The following is a 19,184-nucleotide window of genomic DNA, read 5'->3' on the forward strand; positions in this document are numbered from 1 at the left end:
GTGCTGGGTCCGGCTTCTCCGCCCGCCGCCCCGGGCGCCGGGGCCTCCCGCCTCCTGTCCCCGGCGGTACCGTCGCCTGCGTGACCCAGCCAGGTACCCCGCAGCGACACGGCCCCTCCCGCGTCCCCCAGGACGGCCGCACTGCAGCGGGCGTTGGGCTCCGATGGCGGAGCCGCATGGGCTGGCGTTCCGCCCGCTCAGCTCCCTGGTGCTGTGGCCTCTGCAGCCGCAGGACCCAACACCTGCGGGCGGGGGGAGGAGAGGAGCGAGTGGGAGGGGGAGCGGCGGGGCTTTGGGGGCAGCCTGGTCTTCGTTACGCTTAAGCCTGCAGTGGGACTGCACGTGTTGAAAAGTCCTCGGTCAGGGGGTAACGAAGCGGTTTGGCAGGTGTGCTGGAAAAAGTTTTGTCACAAGTGGTATTGCGGAGCTCCAAGGTTGCTCTCTGTCAGGTGGCTTGGCTGGTGCGTTATTTAGCGTGGCTGTTCTCTAGCCGTTAACATTCAGCCTAGCAGTTCTAAAGCCAGCTGAAGAAATACTTTCCCGAGTTCTGTACAAATCTGTCGTGAGACAGTTGTCCTTACTGGGTTTACAAACAAGTGAGGAATTCAGTTACAAAGACTTTTATGGACTTCACGGCCCCCATTATCATTGTATTATCATTAAAAAAATGAGATGGGGGTTGTGAGCAGGGATATGTGAAGTCAGGGGCTGCATTCTTGTCATAGATGTAGTTTACTGCCAATAATGAGAGTGAAACCTGCCTAGAAAGGTGCATTGTTTTAGCTACATTGCAGCACAAGAAACAGTGACATCTGGGGCTGTTACTTTATTGGTTTTCTCCCTTTTGCACTCCATGTGGATTTTTTCTTCCTTTCCAAAAATAACTGTGCAATCCACATGATATATTTGGTCATCAAGCTCTTTTCATCTCATTAGCCTCATTTCCATTTTTATTGCTGTCTGGCACTGATTATTTGTGAATCTGAAATGAGGTCTGAGTGTCCAAGAGGAAAGAAGATGGCCCTAGCTTTTTGGTCTGTCTGACTTTCACCGTGGGAAGTTTGATAAAGGTTCATATTTATCAATAAAGCCCTTCAAGTTAAATTATTTCTTTGGTTTACATTATTCAATCTCAAAAATCACAGTGAACCACAAAAAGGGGCCAGCCTGCCATATGATAGTTTAGCATAGAAAAAAAAGAGTTCTAGAAAGACAAAAATGTATCAAGAAATACCTTGGGACATGATGGAAGGTAGGAGTTATTTTTTTTCAAGTCTTCAGAAATAGTTGATTTTGGGAAAAAAACTATAAAATTCTTACTCTTGAGACCAAATACCAAAATTAAATGTTACATAATTTGTCAGGGAACCAGTTACAGACCTGTAAGAAGTGTGCTGCAATGTGCTATATTTCCGCTAGATGACAGCCAATTCAACAAATAACTCTGTTAACCACTGCTCAAAGGGAATGCCATCTGTGGATAGGTGGGGCTTACTGCTGCCACCCCTTTCCCCCTGAAGTCAGTGTTGCTGTTCCTTCTTGTCCTCTCCTACCTCCTCTTAAAGGCTAGTGCTGCTTTCCCACTGCCCGCTTTTCCTCCAGCGTCTTAGTATTTGATGCTCCTCGGGTAGGCAGAGGTTTATCAGGTTGGGCTTTGTACTATGCTATGCATCATCTTTAATATTGTTGAATTTTATGTAATTGAGAACTTTGTTCAACAAACCATTCAAAGATGCTTAAGTCATAGCTATGTATATATTTCATTGTGTTGCTTTCTCATTAGATACAATCTAAGCATGCTTATTTGGTTAAAAATACTGAAGAAACCAGATAAAAAGTAATTGCTAGGAAGAAGTTCTTCTTTCTCCATACATATGATACCTCGTGTTTTTAATGTTTTACTTATGCCATCTATATTTTGGCTATAATATTGATTCAGTTTCATTGTCATGCCCTTGATTGAATTCCAGCTGATCCCATATCAGCTGGTATGGCACGTAGCAGAGTCCAACAGTAAAATCAGATTTATTTTCATCTTTAATTTTCTGACTTGTCACTTGCAGGAAAAGAAAACTATATCAAATTTATAAATGAAGATTTAATTACAGCTCCATTTTCAAGATGCCTGCGTGATTCCTTAGTGAATTACAATGCTTATTAGCCGTTTTGCCAGATATTTCCTTACAGCGTTGTTGTAAGCCAAAGAACATTCTGTATTTCATGCAAAATATTACAAAAGCTAGACCTCATAAAGTGATATAAAATAGATTTAAAAGCCAAAGCATTACTAGAGGTGCTTTTAGGCTAAGGTAAGTGAGTGAGAGACGTCAAGGGAAGAGGAGTTAAATAAAAAGGTTATACACGAAAGGCTGTAGGAAGGATAAATTTTTCTAACTTTTGTATTTGGAATTAACCACAGAATAGAATCACACTGCTTCAGGTACCCGCAGGGTATAAACTTAGTCTGCCTGGGCAGGGTTAAGTTCACCCATTTGCAGTAATTGTAGTAAAAAAATGATGTGACTTCACTGCTCAGAAAAACAGGGCCTCCCTGCGGGAGTGTTCTTGCTGGTGTTACGCTCATGCTGAGGCTCCTGCCTACAGGTGCAAGAACACGTCTTTTCAAGTTAACATCCAGCGTCTGGGCAAGGTTCACTGCACACAGGGCTAGCTTCTTATCAGTGTTCCTCCGTATCATAAGGCTTAAGAACTTTGTGGTCAGGATATTTTTTCCAAGCATATTAAAATTTCTTATGTGTTTCTATTATGAAATAGCTGTATTACATTATTTTCGTTCCTTTATTTGTATTTTGTAATTTGTATTTTTTCAGTGATATATTTCTAAACTGCTTCCTTGAGCCTTCTTAGTTCTCAAGGCGTGTCTAGATTTCAGTGGGTAGGCAAAGCATGTTTTGTTTGTTTTCCCCTTGGTGTTTTTGTGTGTGTGTAGTGATGGTAACCATTTCGTCTTGGAGGTGGCAGAGAGAGACAGTCTCCAAAGCACACAATGGTTTCGATTTCAGGGATTTTTTTGTTTGTCATGCTACTAGAAATTTTCTGAGGAAATTTAATTCCTCATGGAAACCACATGAAAAGGGAGTGGCAAATCTGATCATTCAAATTCTCCTATCTCAGCCATATCTAATTAGAACTCCAGCAGATAAAGTCTGTGTGTGGCTCAGGGTGATTCCATCCCAAACAGGAGAGACTTGAAAACAAGGGGAAACAACAGAACTTATAACAGAAGTTGTTGAGCAGTTTAGGTATGCAGTGAGCTCTTGTTTCCCTGAAGTTGGAGTCAGCTAGTTGTCTATGAGGTTGTACAGCCTAATCAAACAAACCATTCTGAATTACATGCATATTATAATGCCCTATTGTACATTATGTAATTTTAATTTTAATGATGATTTAATGTTGGCATAGCTTTGTTGTTTAAAGACACATCCCTTCATGCTGAAACACAAGCTCTGCCCAGTTAAAACAGAAGGTATGCTGCTTACAAGACTGTAAGCTTAAACTTTAGGAAAGAAGCATTAGGAAATAGAATTTTAGGGGATGAAAAAATGATTACTGTGTGATTGAATAAATCCATGGTACTCCTATGTTGTTAATACTAGCTGTAGCTCTCATCTCTTCCCTTCTCCTTGAAGATGGTATGGCAGAACTGGAAAAGTTTTGGAGAAGGATGAGGACAGTGGGAAGCAGAGAAGGGCTTTCATGCCAGTGACAGCAAATAGATTGGCTTCTTCAGCCTAGAAGAAGGATTATCAAATGAAGATACAGCATTAGAAAAAACCTAGTGGCATAGGACGGTTGTGATTATTCAGTGGCTGTTCCAGTAAAGAAACTAGGTGGCATCAAGCAGCCAGATTCAAACTCACAAAACCCACTGGTTACCCACGTCATGCAGAGATAAGATGAAAATCTCCATTCCCCTGGATTTTGCAGATACTGAAAATTTTGCATGAGTTCAAGGGGAGAGGGATGGGTTCAGGGAAGCATCACCACACTGTGATTCTTCTGTCCCTCCCCAGGCACCTGGTGTTGGCTGGAAGTATACAGAGCATACATGCAGACCGAAATTACTCAGACTTCCATAGCTGATTTTGCCTGAGAAAGTAGTCATAAAGCTGTTCCTCTTGCAGATCAGTGTTGAGGAGGAAGGTATCTCCTCTGCAAGAGAAGGAAATAATACATAGCATACATGGATGCAGTGAAAGGAGATCTATGTCTATGGCCTCAGCTCAACTTAATGTGAATTTATACCTATTTGTTTAAACTTGGCTAAACCTTAGACTTGTGTTGTATAAAACAAGAAAATCTTTTGTGAGTTGGAGCATTTACATGTCAGTTTACATCAGTTTAACTAAGCCAGCTTTAACTGAAACAGATCAGATTTGTGTGGCAACAAAGAATGAGGGAGAGAATGTATGAGACACTGATAATTTCCATCAGGAAGGAAGGTAACACATGTCAATGTATAATGTACCATCTATAAATCCAGTTGTGAACCTGCACGTAATACTAGTAATTAGCTACTTCCATAAATATTTCCACTAGAGTTAATCAGACTACTTACACAAATAACTGCTCATTGTTTTAATTTACTTCACAAACTTCCCAGTCTGGCCTGATGTTATCATACTGAAATTATAAATTACTTGGACTCTACATTCTACAAAAATTTTAATAAAATAATTGATAATATATTGTTTTAACACATACTTTTCAACATAGAATAGTTTTTGCCTCAAGAAATAGCAGTGTATATAGTTTAATATTATTCTAACAATGAATTAATATCTTCAATTCTGTAACAATGGCAAAGAAGAATAATATGCTTAATGATATTTTTCCCCCCTTTGTGCTTAAAATTAAAAAAGCATGTTCAAATTGGACTTAAAAAACAAGACTGTATAACTGGTATCAAAATCTTACTGACACTTCTCTGAACCTGAATCTTTTTCTAATTATTGGCTCAGTATTGGGGCCAGTTCTCTTTAATAGCTTTATCAATGATCTGGACAAGTGGATCGAGTACACCGTCAGTAAGTTTGCACATTACACCAAATTGGGCAGGAGTGTTGATCTGCTCAAGTTTAGGAAGGCCCTGCAGAGGGACCTGCACAGGCTGGTTCAATGGGCCAAGGCCAACTGTATGACGTTCAACAAGGCCAAGTGTCGGGTCCTGCACTTGGGTCACAACAACCCCATGCAACACTACAGGCTTGGGGAGGAGTGACTGGAGAGCTGCCTGGAGGAAAAGGAACTAGGGGTGTTGACTGACAGCTGGCTGGACATGAGCCAGCAGTGTGCCCAGGTGGCCAAGAAGGCCAATGGCATCCTGGCTTGTATCAGGAATAGTGTGGGCAGCAGGAGCAGGGCAGTGATTGTGCCCCTGTACTCGGCACTGGTGAGGCCGCACCTCGAATCCTGTGTTCAGTTTTGGGCCCCTCACTACAAGAAGGACATTGAGGTGCTGGAGTGTGTCCAGAGAAGGGCAATGAAGCTGGTGAAGGGTCTGGAGAGCAGGTCTTATGGGGAGAGGTTGAGGGAAGTGGGTTTGTTTAGTGTGGAGAAGAGGAGGCTGAGGGGAGACCTTATCGCTCTCTACAACTACCTGAAAGGAGGTTGTAGTGAGGTGGGGGTCAGACTCTTCTCCAAAGTAACAAGTAATAGGACAAGAGGAAAAGGCCTTAAGCTGTGCCAGGGGAAGTTTAGGTTGGATATTAGGAAAAACTTATTCACTGAAAGGGTTGTCAAGCCCTGGCACAGGCTGCCTAGGGAAGTGGTGGAGTCTCCATCCCTGGAGGTCTTTAAAAGACATGTAGATGTGGTGCTTAGGGACACAGTTTATTGGTGGACTTGGCAGTGTTAGGTTAATGGTTGGAATTGATGATCTTAAAGGCCTTTTCCAACCTAAATGATTCTGTGGTTTTTTTATTTTATAAATATAAGGGATTAAGATGAAGTTTAAAGGGGTTCATCAGTATATGTTAATGAAGTTGATCACTTGAAGTGTAATTCCTTCAACAGAGATTTTTATAATTAATCTAATTGATGCATCTTCATACTTGGAGCTTCATCTCTTCATGTTCATAATGAAATTTTACTACTTTTTGCTTCTGTCACCCTGGAAAGAGTGAATGCAGCTAAGTGTCACCTATTTGGATTCTGGACTGTCTTGTTTATGAACATTGCTGTTTGCTAGAGAGATATTGAAGTAAAGGTGCTGGCTTTAGTCTTTGGAATCTGAGTTCAGACTTTTATTATTATTGCTGTCCTTAAGCTCTTTCACAAGACCGTTCTCAGCCTGATTTGGCCCAGGTTCCAAAACAGACTTGTAATTCCCTTTCTCTGCAATTCTGTGTGTTGGATCAAGGCTATGATATTATTTGCAGTTCTACAGCTTGAAAACATTCATATTTGTTGAACTAGTCTGTAAATTTAGAAATCATGCCAACTTTCATTTCTATTTGAACTAGACTATTTATCAAATACTGCAAAAATACAAATTTTCCACTTTGCTTTTTGAACTTTATATATCCAATTTTGTATAAGCTGAATTTATAACTTAATTTTGTAGGAGGTAATTGAAGAATGCTAAACTTATTTTAAAATCCCATAATAATACGTATCTTTTGTTACATTCTGTCCCTTTCCCTCTTACAAAGGGGTGGAGGATAGTGCTTATCACACTAGATAAGGCTGTCTAATTGTTTTCGTCTGTCTCAGCTGTCTATAGTTGTGTCTTAACATAAGATTATAAATTTTTCAGATTCAGAAGGTTGTTTTTGATCCCTCCCTGCCTAGCAAATTGGATTCTTGGTGAGGACTCTTTTTTTACTACCATACTGAAAGGAAGTGTATTTTTTGACTGCCTTCCACTGTATGTTTCACATACAAGTATCGACAAAAATGTCTACACCTATGAAGCTCTCAGGTTTTGGCATTGTTCTGCTTGGAGTTTCTGCCACTGCGCTTTTTCCTCTCTAAATTCTTCCAATATGTTTAGAGGAACAAATAAAGCAGCAGCAGCAGCCACAGCCATAAACATGAAATGCATTTGGTTAAATATTCAGCAGTTCTTTATAGATGAAAAATTGCTCTCTATTTATAAATGTGTATACATATTTATGTACAGTATTTCAGAGTTTATTGCTTGGCCTCTATGATGTTTACAGTTGTTTCACAATGTTTTGACTCCTCCAGGAGAGATCATGAAATTGCTTTTTTTTATCATCAGCAAATATAGCTGCTGAAATCTCTCTAAAAGTCAAAATGTTCCTGAAGGAATTCCAGACAGCACTGAAGAAAGTCATAACCTTGCCAGTTTACATTTCACCACCTTTATAGACAAGTTACTTTTCAAAAGGTGGATACACACAACACAACATTTCTATATCCATTTTCCCACCACAATTATAAAAAGAAATTATATTTTTCTTAACTCTCAGCTTTCTGGCCTTGGAATGCAAAATTGGTCTGGTTGTTTCATTGGAGAAATCTGGTATATACTATCGAAGTATTCTCAAAATTTCTCAGTTTTATTGCAGTTTTAATTTTGATTGTCCTTGATGTATAATAAAAAGTGCTCTTTTAAAAGAGAAAGGTCTCCCATATATTACATGAAAGGCTGAATGATGTCAAGAATGACTGATTTGAGGTGGATTTTGCATCTTTGGCAGCTGATATGGGGTTTATAATGATTTTTGTCCTATAGCAGAATACAATGTTCTCTGCATAATAGTTATACTGCATAATAATTAATCTGCTGGTGTCAGGTGAATGCCTGCAGAAGTTGGCAATATTTCTCTCCTATTTGAGCTAAAACAGTGTGATACTCATCTGTCTATTCATTTCATCTACAGCCAACTTCAGTGACCTTGTGAAGGAATTCTTGAATTCCTTCACGTGTGCTCCATCTCCACTTTCTGCTGTGCTTTGCTCTGCAAATGCTCTATGGCTCTCCTATCTCACTATGTCTTGGCAAGATTTCTGTGGGCCTCAGAAGTCCTTCTTCCCTGCTCCTCCCTTTGTAAGATGCTTATTGCATCTCTTTAATCATCCCATCTCTCTCATATCTTCCTCCTGAAATGTTTGTCTTGTTTCATGCTGCCTTCATGCAAAAGGTCAATATTTTGAAACTCTTTGAATATACAACATTCCTAAGATGCTGTTATGCCAGAAGATGTTTTTGGCAGCTATTAATTTGCGTTTGATGTAATGACAAGTACAAACCTGATGGACATTGCTGGGGACCATTGATGGACCCCATTGCTTATCACGGTACCAGGAGCATTGTATCCCCTTGTATTCCACCTCCTGTTTCCCTCTTCCATCTCGGCATTTTCACAGACGTCAGACAGTTCTGATGATTGATGCCTGGGAACATAATTCTCAAGTGCTGGACTGAGATAGCAGAGACAAAGTTACATGAAGTTGTAGTAACTTGATGACATTAGGTCTCATCTTGCTCAGAAGCAATTATTAAATGTCCTTGATCTAGCTGTTGCTAACGCAAGATTCTTAGAGGTTTCTATTCCTAAATGAGAGATATGAAAGTGGGATTTTCTCAGGTATAATTGGAGGAAAGTTACCTTTTCCCACAACCCTACTTTTTCCAGCTTTCTTTTATTTCTCTCTTTGTGTATTTATCAAAAAACTGTGTTTCCTGGTTTGAAAAAGAGCTTTCTTCAGGGTAAAGCTTATACCAAGTTATGACTGTAAAAATTGGATTTTAGCCTCTTTTAAAGCTCCTTCTTTTGGAGAAGTTAAAAAAAGGGATTCCTCTACTGTACTAGGGATCAAAATACAGTGTGAATCCTGTCAGTTTTATTATTACTCTTGAATTGGTTCACTTAGATATTTTTCAGGGTCATATTATTTTAGCAGAGGTCACAGATACTAAAAATGTAACCTGGTACATAACTGAAATGTTATTACTACATAGGAGCTCTGTTATGAGGAGATCTCAGAATAATTATTTTTTCCCATATTTTTCTACCTCATGTTCTCAGATTTTATGTGATGTTTTCTCATTTTGTATGGTTTCGGGTTTTATTTGTTTGGTCTGGGTTTTTTTAAGTATGGCCATGCAATGACTTACAGACATGAATAACTTTAACGATGTTACTCACACAAGTTAAACCAGTTCTTGTGCTCAGGATCTCTATGTTCTGTGAAGGGCTTCTTTTTCTATGTAATTACAAGCAAGGTCAAGGGGCACTGTGAAGGGTGGGTTTATGTTGCATGGAGAGAAGGGTAACATGTTCTTGGATTAGTACTGTGGAAAAGACAGAGAAAAGTTCATTGCAGGTATACCCATCCACTTGGGGATTTCCTTTATAAGGACCTGTCTGGAGGCAATGGCTGGCATCCCCAGCTTAACAGATTTTTAAAACTCATCTGGTCCAAGCCCTAATCAAGTCAGCTTAGTTTTGAAGTTAGCCGTGCTTTGAGCAGGAGATTGAACTAGATGACCCCAGAGGCCTTTTCAAGCTTAAATCTGTTATTCAATTACTGTTCTTCAAGAAATATTGTTTTACATGTTGCCTAACATTTACATGGTGGCAACATAGCCAGCTATTAGAGGATTTTAAAAATACTCAAACAATGACAGAGTGAGAGTGCAACCTCTTATAAGTCTTTCATGAAGTTGTAACTGTAGACCCACCTAGTTTGCTCACATTGTGACTTTTATTGTTTGAACGTGGGTCTTACATGTCAATATGTTCTTTACACTACACATTTATCTTGCACAGTCAAATATATCCCTGGATCTAAATAACTGTATCTTGGTATTTTTGTTACTTCCTAGAACTTCAAACAATGAGTCAGTCTGGTGAAGAAAGTTCCAGTGCCAGTGACACAGAATTGGAAATTGAGAAGGAGCAACCTATCTGTGCTCTAGCTCCAACAGTTCAGAGCCAAGATGAGGGATCCACTGATGTAACAGCAAGTCCTGCATTTCAGTGTTTAGATGAGGTACCATGTACCCCAGCTTTCTCTGTCTATAACAGTGCATATTGTGTCCAAATCAATTAGTCTGAAACGTATATTTTGTTGTTAGTATTTGATGGTTGTTACCATAGGCTATCTGTAGCTTCCTTATTTCTTCTCTGATTTTTTTTTCTAACTGGTAAGAATATTTTGTGAAGCAGAAACATATATGGGGCATATTCTTACTGGGGATGGTGTGCTTAATAGATAACCACATTATTTTTTTAAGTGATCACGGCCTTAAGGGGAATGAGAATAAAGAGGTCTTGTTTTTGTAGTATTCCAGCTGTAGAGGTAATTGCATCATGACTTTTAGAAAGGCTCAATAGCTGCAGGAAAAATCCAAGGTAAGTGTCTCCTGAGGCACTAATAACTGATGATGGTAGAAGAAACAGTTTCTTTTGCAGAATTTTCTGTCTAAAGGAAACTTTTAGAATACTAGGAATATTTTAGACTTTAAGATATCAAACACATATCAAATGGAATCCTTAAAAATGTAATGCCGGAAGAGATGGTACAACATCATCTAGTCTAAAATTTACATCTAAGTAGATTGTCTGCAGGTATTTGTCTAATTTGTTCTTTAAAACTTTAATTGATGGAGATAGCTATTTGGGTATCCTTTTCCAGCATTTCATCATTGCTGAAGCTTAAAAAAAAATTTTTTTCCTAAATCCCAGTTTAAATTTTATTTGGAGTGAATAATGCCACTTTCTTCTAGGCTTTTCCACATTGACAATGTACCTCTCTCTCACATCCTAAGCAGGCTTTGTTAATATTTCTCATTTTTCTTAAAGTTCTTAAATTAAGTTTCTTTACCGTGGGCTCTTTCCAGTTTTGATCTGTCAGATAGGTTTGCTAGTGCAGCTCTCTCTGCCTTGGACCTAAGGTCAGTAGAAAGGAAGGGTCGAGAATTTGTAGTGGAGAGGCAAATAGGACTGCTCCTTTCCTATCCCACTATTAGATCATACTGAACATTAGCATGAAGTGTCACAGTCAGTCTCTCTCTAACTTCTTGTGCTTTCAAGTGAAGAATACAGGAGACAGAGAGATTCTCACTTTCAGTCCAGTGCCAGTATAAGGTGAGCCCACAGCTTCCATTATTGTTGTAGCACAAAAACCTTTTCTTCTCAATCCAAGGCAGCTGCAGAAGCCCAGGACAGCTCAACTCTCAAAGAGTTGACCTCTCACCTTAGAGAAATGCTCCTGTCTAATGAAAGTTTAAAAGCTGCACTTTGGAGTTCTCTATTTTCCAGCTAGATTTTCGGTTTTGGTAGAATTTTTGATATGTCAACAAGAAGTATACGCCTAGTACAAGATGTCTTTACCCCTCACTCTTCCCCAAATAAAATAAAACTGAAATATATAACATTCAAAAATATATTCTACATTTCTGCTTTATTTTCCTTATTTTTAATCATGGTAAAAACTTATTTTTCTAGACTTATTCTAGAAAATGATCAGATAATTTGAGTGTTTTGGTTTTTTCCCCCCCCTCCACAAGATCTTTCCAAAGAGGTTTTTCTGCATGTCAAATTTAAGGCCAACTTGTTTAACTCTGATAACATTGTAAATCATTGATGGGATATGTAGAGAAACCTCTAGAAGTTGTTCCCAACTCAGGAAAAAAACATGCGGTGGAAAACGGAAGTAAGCGATTTGCATAAGATTTCATAAATTAGGTCTTTCAGTCATTTTGTCAGTTTTTGAAAGGGAACTATGACTCATTTATTCTTACTATAATTTTTAACAGTTTGTACTTGTACTTTATGGGTCAATTTGATTTTCAGCACTTATTCATATTTCTCCTCTTCCACTGACGTGTTTGTTTTCCTTTGTTGAATGTTATGCATAATTCAGAGATAAATATATGACCGGTCACCGTAGAGGTCGTTGCATTGACACTGGCTTCAGCTTTCTGGAATAGCTTTCAGAATTTTTCCACAGAATTGTATTATATTACCTCTGGTTTACTGGCTAGTCATTTATGCCTGCATAGCAGCAAATACTTATCAGAAGAGACACCTTTTGCTATTATAAGGTTTATTGGAGAACAGATATATCCCTTCTAGCAGTAAACCTTCCAGTCAAGCCAGTCTTGCTTTTCTCATGTAAACAGCAGACAGTCATATAATAGCAAGAAGTCAAACATGCACACTCTCCTTCATTTTTAATAACTCATAGTAACATTGTTGAGCCTTGTGGGTCAGATAAAAATATCAAAAACTGGACAGAGGTTTGAACAAAAGCCACTCAGTCCATCATGACTTGCTTCTTTTCACCAAGTGGTTTTATTTATTACCAAGTTGACATCAGCCTAACTCAGTACTTCCACTGCTGTTGGTTAGAGGACTGTCATACGTTCACAAAATGAACTTTCCGTTTCTTTTGTCCTTTGTTATGTCTTTGAAATAAAGGCCTTTGCTCTAACACTTCTAAATGAATTTCTTGACTTGTGAATCTTTCCTCATATCCTGTTCTCTTCTAGTGTATGCCGTTAGAAATAAATCAATCTATCTGCATCATGTTAATAACTTCCATGGAAAACTACATAGTCTAGTACCTGTGTGATGAGATAAATATTACTTGGGTAAATGCTACATTAAGTTGCAATAAATTCGTCTGTTTTCTTTTTTAATTTAGTGCATTATAGACCATCTATGTGATTTGATTCTTAAAAGGCAGCAAAAAAATTAATTTAATGTGATGGATGTTATCTAGATTTCAAGAGCTATCAATTTTATAGAATGAATATTTTACTAGTAGCTAGCTTCAGCAAAATGGTATGAATTTACACTCACCTTTTGCATACAACTTTATGATTTTTTTTGCAACAGATGGCAATATAATACATTTTACCTCTCCCTTTATCCTTATATCATACTTGTTACAGCACTACTATTACTACTACAGCAGCACAGGACATACTGAAATTGCCATTTGAATAGAAAAACAACAGAACATGACATGATAATGAATTAAATGCTCAAAGTGACAAGATTAGGCAGAATGAAAAAAAAGAAAAGACCAATTAACAAATTAGCTCCTGCCCACTCTCATCATTTTTGTACCCGTAATTTTTCCCTTTCTCTGCACTGTATAGTAGCATTCTTCCCCTCTGGACACTCAAGTTTTTCTTTCCTTTCGTCCTCTGATCTAGGCTTTCCCATTTTAATAGGAACATAAATAAATAAAATATCAGTTGTCATACTGATGCTGTTGTTTATTTTGTTATCTATTATAGTCTTCAAATCCTTTTCTGTTGCTTAATTTTTGTTTTGTTACCCAAATCACAATTAATCCCAGACACAAAAAATACCCCTACTCTATACATCTGTCCACTTTGACAGTGAACCATTAACCGCTACGCTCCAGGAACAGTTTTCCATCCACTTTATCTTAGCAAATTTTTGAAGATTTAATAGGTTGATGAATTGCTCACAGAATCTATTGGTTCATCGCTTTGATTCAAGAGACTATCCAAAAACTAGTATTGTTCAGGTTCTTTCAGTTAGAAGGAGAAACCAGACGTGGAGCCTAGTATCTTTTTATTCTGTTTGCTTAGTTCTGTTTGTGTATAAATTAGGTACAAGCTCTTCTTTTTTCTGGGGAAAAAAAAGGAAAAATCAAATGGTGGGAGGGTGGCTTCTCCCAGTTTGAGGTCTTTTTAGTTAGTATTATATTAGGAGTTCTTGTTAGGCTTTACTCAAGAGTGATGTCTCTGAGCTTTTCTATGCTGTGCTTTTTCTTTCTTTTCCTTTTGTTAGTATGTTCTTGGGTTAGAAGGATCCTTGTTAGTTGATTCAAATGTGTACATCTATTTTTAAAACAATACCAGAAAAAGGATTCAGCAACTTTTTTCTTGCATGTCTTTGTAGTGGATGCTAATAGAAGGAGCTATTAATTCCATCAAATAGTGCACGTGTGAATGAAAAGTGCTTTACTGTTTATGAGATTCAGTGAGCGGGTACCTTGTTTGGAAGGTACCATAATAACCCCTTTCTGCTAATGAACATTGTCGTTTATGTGTTAAATCTAAACCTGAAGAAGCATAAACTCCTTTGGGAGATTTCTCTGATTGGTCTAATGCAGACAGTTGCTCTCTGTATCCTATAAGATAAAATGGACTGTGCCCCCTACCTGATACCAGCACCAAATCTTTCATTTGCACTGCCTTTTTTTTTTTTTTTTTTTTTTTGAATGGAAATTGTCACTATCATGCTACATTTCTTTTTGCTGGTGTCCAAGCATCCTGTTGCCACCATCCATCAGGAAGCAGAAAGAACCTTTCATGAATATTTTTCTTGACATTTTTGAAACTTGGAGTCTTCCTGAGTTTAGTGAACTTCTTACCCTTGACTGCCAAAAGTGTTTGAACTGCTAATAAATGTTAACCGAAATCCTGGTTCTACTGGAAATACAGAGCAAAATTTCCATGTTTACCAAAAAACGAACAGTATAGTGGCAGACACTTCTCAAGCAAATTTCACTTCTGCTGGTCTGACGCTGATTCATGTGGTTATGTTAGCTGTAAAAGCTTTAAAGTCATGGAGTGATGCATGTGTCCTGTGTCTGAGTGTGGTTTAAGGAAAGGTACTTCTCATTTTTCTCTTTTTTCTCATCTGCACTGCAAGAAAGAAGAGAAAGTCACATAAAGGTTGGCTACAGCTTTCATATATGAATACTAAGAATCAGTATTTCATATATTTCTTCAGTGGCATTCGGGCATCTAACAATGCCACTTTAGAAAATATAGCCTTTTCCAATTTCTTTTGCTGACAAGCAGTTTTTATTTCTCTCCAAAATAAGGCTAAATGGTAGGTGTAAACCACTTTACTTTTTTTTTTTTAAAAAAAGTTGATACATCTTTAAATGAAAACGTCCCTAGAAAAGCTAGCTCGGTAGACTGAGCTAGAAATTTAATTTTTTTAGATGAGCACCAATTTAATTTCTGTTCACCTATATATACTGTAGTGTGCTTTCTACTCTTATAAAGTATGATCATCAGTATATTTTTGCATGGTAACCATAGCAGTGGACAATTTGTTTCAGTACTCTCCAAACATGTATATCCTCTATCAAAGATGTAAAAATCTTAACAGAGCTGTTGAGTGCAAATAACATTTTCAAACTTAAGCTGAAACCAACACGCTCCACATTACACACTTAAAAGGCTCCTGCACAACAAAAAAGCTGAATAAATCTGTTGGCACAAGACAGCAAAGACAGATGTTGCCTCTACCTCCACCCATAGGAATCTGACTGCTAGTTAAATAAACCTTTTTTAACTTTGTTGATGCGGTCATTTGGGAAGTCAGCTAGGGATGATAATGTGTCTGTAAGCCAGAGTCTGGTTTTTTTTGCAAAAGCTTTCAGCAAGCAAGCAAGCAGGAGTTTGCATAGTGAATATTAAACCGATGGGTCATTGCAATATGTAAGTTGATTGTTCTAATTGGTGGTACCTCCTATAAAAAGCTGTAGAGGAGTGGGGTGATTTTACAGATGCTTTAAACAGCAGGAGTGGGAATGGAGCCAGTGTAATATGCTCTTTCTATTGAGAGATTCTTTTTACCACTTGCAGGTGACATTGTGAGGAAACAAGGCCAGGAAGCTGTTGCATGTGTGCATATTACCACAAATCAGGTGGTATTTCTGTTTATTTCTGAAAAGCATGTTTGAAAGCATTTATAAGATGTTATTTCTTCTATGCTGTTACAAAGTGAAGTGTATATTTCATGCCACACAGAGGAAACTCAGGTGCCTAAAGCTGCAAGACTAGGAGAAGGAATAATCTTTAACTGCAGCATCTTCTTGCATTTTGGCCCTTTCTCAACAATTTCTGAGACTTAAAAAGACGAGCATATTGCTGTCTTATGTTCTAGAGCTATCTCCCTCTTCCCCTTTTCTCACCCAAAATATGTATTTGAGATCTGATATTCCAAAACAGGGTGATCTTGAACTAAAATTGTGAGTTTACCTGGCCTTGGCTTATGATGTTACCATCAGCCACAACCATGGGGTGAGGAAGCCAGAGCGTTGTTAACCAAACATATATTTGATAAAAATGTCCAGTAGTGGAGGATCATCTGTTACACAGATTAGGTTACTTTAAATGTTAAAAGGTGATTTCTGGTTTCCTATTCAAAAATCCTGTGTCCAAATACTCCTTAATGAACAGATTCTTAAAGGTTTGCATGAGAGAGAATCCTTGTCATTGGGTTTAGCATATAGAGGTTGAGCTGCAGAGGTAAGCAGAGGGCCTTTTATATTATGTCCCAAGAGAGAATTTCTGTTTCTCAGAGTGGATCCTACTTCTCCATAAATATCATTGACTCCGTGTAATTGCTTAAAAATAAGTGTGTAAAACATACTTACTATTTTCTACTCTATCATTCTAAATGTTGGTGTAGTATTTCAGTAGAGGTGTGATATTAATTAGACTTACAGTGTGTCTTGATTATATGAACATAATCAGGTAACTGGGCATATTTTTTCCAGTTATTTTCCAAATGGGTTATTTTTTTACTGAGATCAGAACAATTAATGAACGGGGACATCAGCAGTGAAAGGAAGGCTGGGGATACAGTGGGCCCACTGCTGAACAAGGAAGGGGCCCTGGCTACGCAGGATGCAGAGAAGGCAGAGTCACTGAATGCCTTCTTTGCCTTGGTCTTTACTGCTAAGGCTGGCCCTCAGGCACCCCAGCCCCCAGAGAAAAGAGGAAAAATATGGAGAAAGGAAGACTTACCATCAGTTGAGAAGGATTGGGTAGAGATCACATATGCAAACTGGATCCTTGCAAATCCACGGGCCCCGGTGGGATGGACCTGCGAGTGCTGAGAGAGCTGGTGGATGTTCTTGCTAAGCCACTCTCCATCATCTTTGAAAGGTCATGGAGGACCCCAGAGGTGCCCGAGGACTGAAGGAAAGCAAATGTCACTACAATCTTCAAAAAGGGCGAGAGGGAGGACCTGGGGAACTATAGGCCAGTCAGCCTCACCTCCATCCCCAGAAAGGTGTTGGAGTAGATCATCCTGGAGGTCATCTCCAGGCATGTAGAGGAAAAGAAGGTTATCAAAAACAGTCAACATAGATTCACCAAGGAAAGATCATGCTTGACCAACCTGATAGCCTTCTACAATGGCATGACTGGCTGGGTAGATGAAGGGAGGGCAATGGGTGTTGTCTGTCTTGACTTCAGTAAGGCATTCAACACTGTCTCCCATAAGATCCTCATGGGTAAGCTTAGAAAGTGTGGGTTGGATGAGTGGACAGTGAGGTGGATAGAGAACTGGCTCAACAACAGAACTCAGAGGGTTGTGATCAATGGAGCAGAGTCTGGATGGAGGCCTGTCACCAGTGGTGTTCCCCAGGGGCCTGTGCTGGGTCCAGTCCTGTTCAACATATTCATCAATGACCTGGATGATGGGATAGAGTGTAACCTCAGCAAGTTCACTGATGATACAAAGCTGGGAGGAGTGGCTGATACACCAGAAGGCTGTGCTGCCATGTAACAAGACCCAGACAGGCTGGAGAGCTGGGCTGAGGGGAACCTGGTGAAATTCAGCAAGAGCAAGTGCAAGGCCCTGCACCAGGGGAGGAACAACCCGATGCACCAGTTCAGGCTGGGGGCTGAACTACTGGAAAGTGGCTCTGTTGAGAAGGACCTGGGAGTGCTGGTGGGCAGCAAGCCAACCATGGGCCAGCAATGTGCCCTTGTGGCCAGGAAGGACAACAATATCCTGGGATGCATTAAAAGGAGTGTGGCCAGCAGGGCAAGGGAGGTTATCCTCCCCCTCTACTCTGCCCTAGTGAGACCATATCTGGAGTACTGTGTCCAGTTTTGGGTCCCCCAGATTAAGAAGGATGTGGAACTCCTTGAGCAAGTCCAGCGGAGAGCTACCAAGATGATCAGGGGGCTGGAGCATCTCCCTTATGAGGAAAGGCTGAGAGACTTGGGTTTGTTCAGCCTGGAGAAGAGAAGACTGAGGGGGGATTTCATAAATACCTACAAATATCTAAAGGGTGGGTGTCAGCATGATGGGACTGGACTCTTTTCAATAGTGCCCAATGACAGGACAAGGGCCAACGGGTACAAGTTGGAACACAGGAAGTTCCACCTCAATATGAGAAAAAAATTCTTCCCTCTGAAGGTGACAGAGCAGTGGAATAGGCTGCGGAGTCTCCTTCCCTGGAGACATTCAAAACCCACCTGGACGCGTTCCTGTGCCCCCTCTCTGGGTGTGCCTGCTCAAGCAGGCGGGTTGGGCAAGATGATCTCCAGCGGTCCCTTCCAACCCCTACCATTCTGTGATTCTAAGACTTAAAAAATCATATCCTGTTCTCATGACTTGTGTGACGGTTGGATTTGACACATCATCTTAAAACATTGTTTTCTGGTTTTGGTTACCGTTGAGGGTGACGGCCAAATTCACTTCTGGCAGAAGTATTTTAACTCCATAAAAGCTTCATAAAAGCTGTAAATGAAATAGATCAGTTTACTAAGTGGAATGTTTGCATTTAGCAGGGCTGTGTATGGTATTGCTCAGCCATTTTTCTTTGAAACTTATGTCAATGTCTTCAGGCCCATATACACCATATTATTTTTCTCTTATCTCTTGAAAAAAGAGCACAGAATGCGTTTATAAACATACATTTCAAATCTCTTTCTTGGTAGGCCAGTATTTAGTTCTTATCTTTTTTCTCTGTGAAAACTTGAAGTCACATCCTTCCTGTTTTGTTTTTCTTATGACATGTAAGTCACAGAAACTAAGGAAATTTGGCATGGTCTTTTTGTTTGATTTTGGTTTAAGTTATAAACACAGTGTTCTAAGTATGGAGTAAGAACCATCTTAATTTCCTTTGAAAATAATCACATAAACGCCAGTTTATTTTCCACCAAATTGTCAAACTACCTGTTGTTCACCAGTCACTCTCTGAGTTTGACTGCAGTGTTTCCCAAAAAACACCATAAAGGAAACAGATATTTGCATTTAAAAGGGAAGAAAAAAATCAAGAATTATTGCTTTCAGACCTTCTTTTCATGTCTTCTCTGGTTTTTTTCTGATTTTTTTTTTTTTGTCTAAGCAATGCATAGAAGCCAAGACATTACAGTCTGTTTGGCTGATCACGTTGGACAGATGGGTTTGTGCCTTTACTTTTTGGAAACAACCCATAGGAAT

General features: G+C 39.2%; 1 protein-coding gene across 1 annotated transcript in view; it reads left to right on the forward strand.

The window, feature by feature from the left end:
- The window catches only part of CCDC146 (coiled-coil domain containing 146), an 82,084-nt gene that overhangs the window by 321 nt on the left and 62,579 nt on the right, over positions 1-19,184 (forward strand). The window contains exon 2 of the mRNA XM_075081451.1: positions 9,821-9,987. Coding sequence (XP_074937552.1) covers positions 9,821-9,987 — 167 coding nt within the window. The remainder of the gene's footprint in view (positions 1-9,820; positions 9,988-19,184) is intronic.

The sequence above is a fragment of the Phalacrocorax aristotelis genome, chromosome 1 (genome assembly GCF_949628215.1).
Source record: "Phalacrocorax aristotelis chromosome 1, bGulAri2.1, whole genome shotgun sequence".
Classification (NCBI taxonomy): Eukaryota; Metazoa; Chordata; class Aves; order Suliformes; family Phalacrocoracidae; genus Phalacrocorax; species Phalacrocorax aristotelis.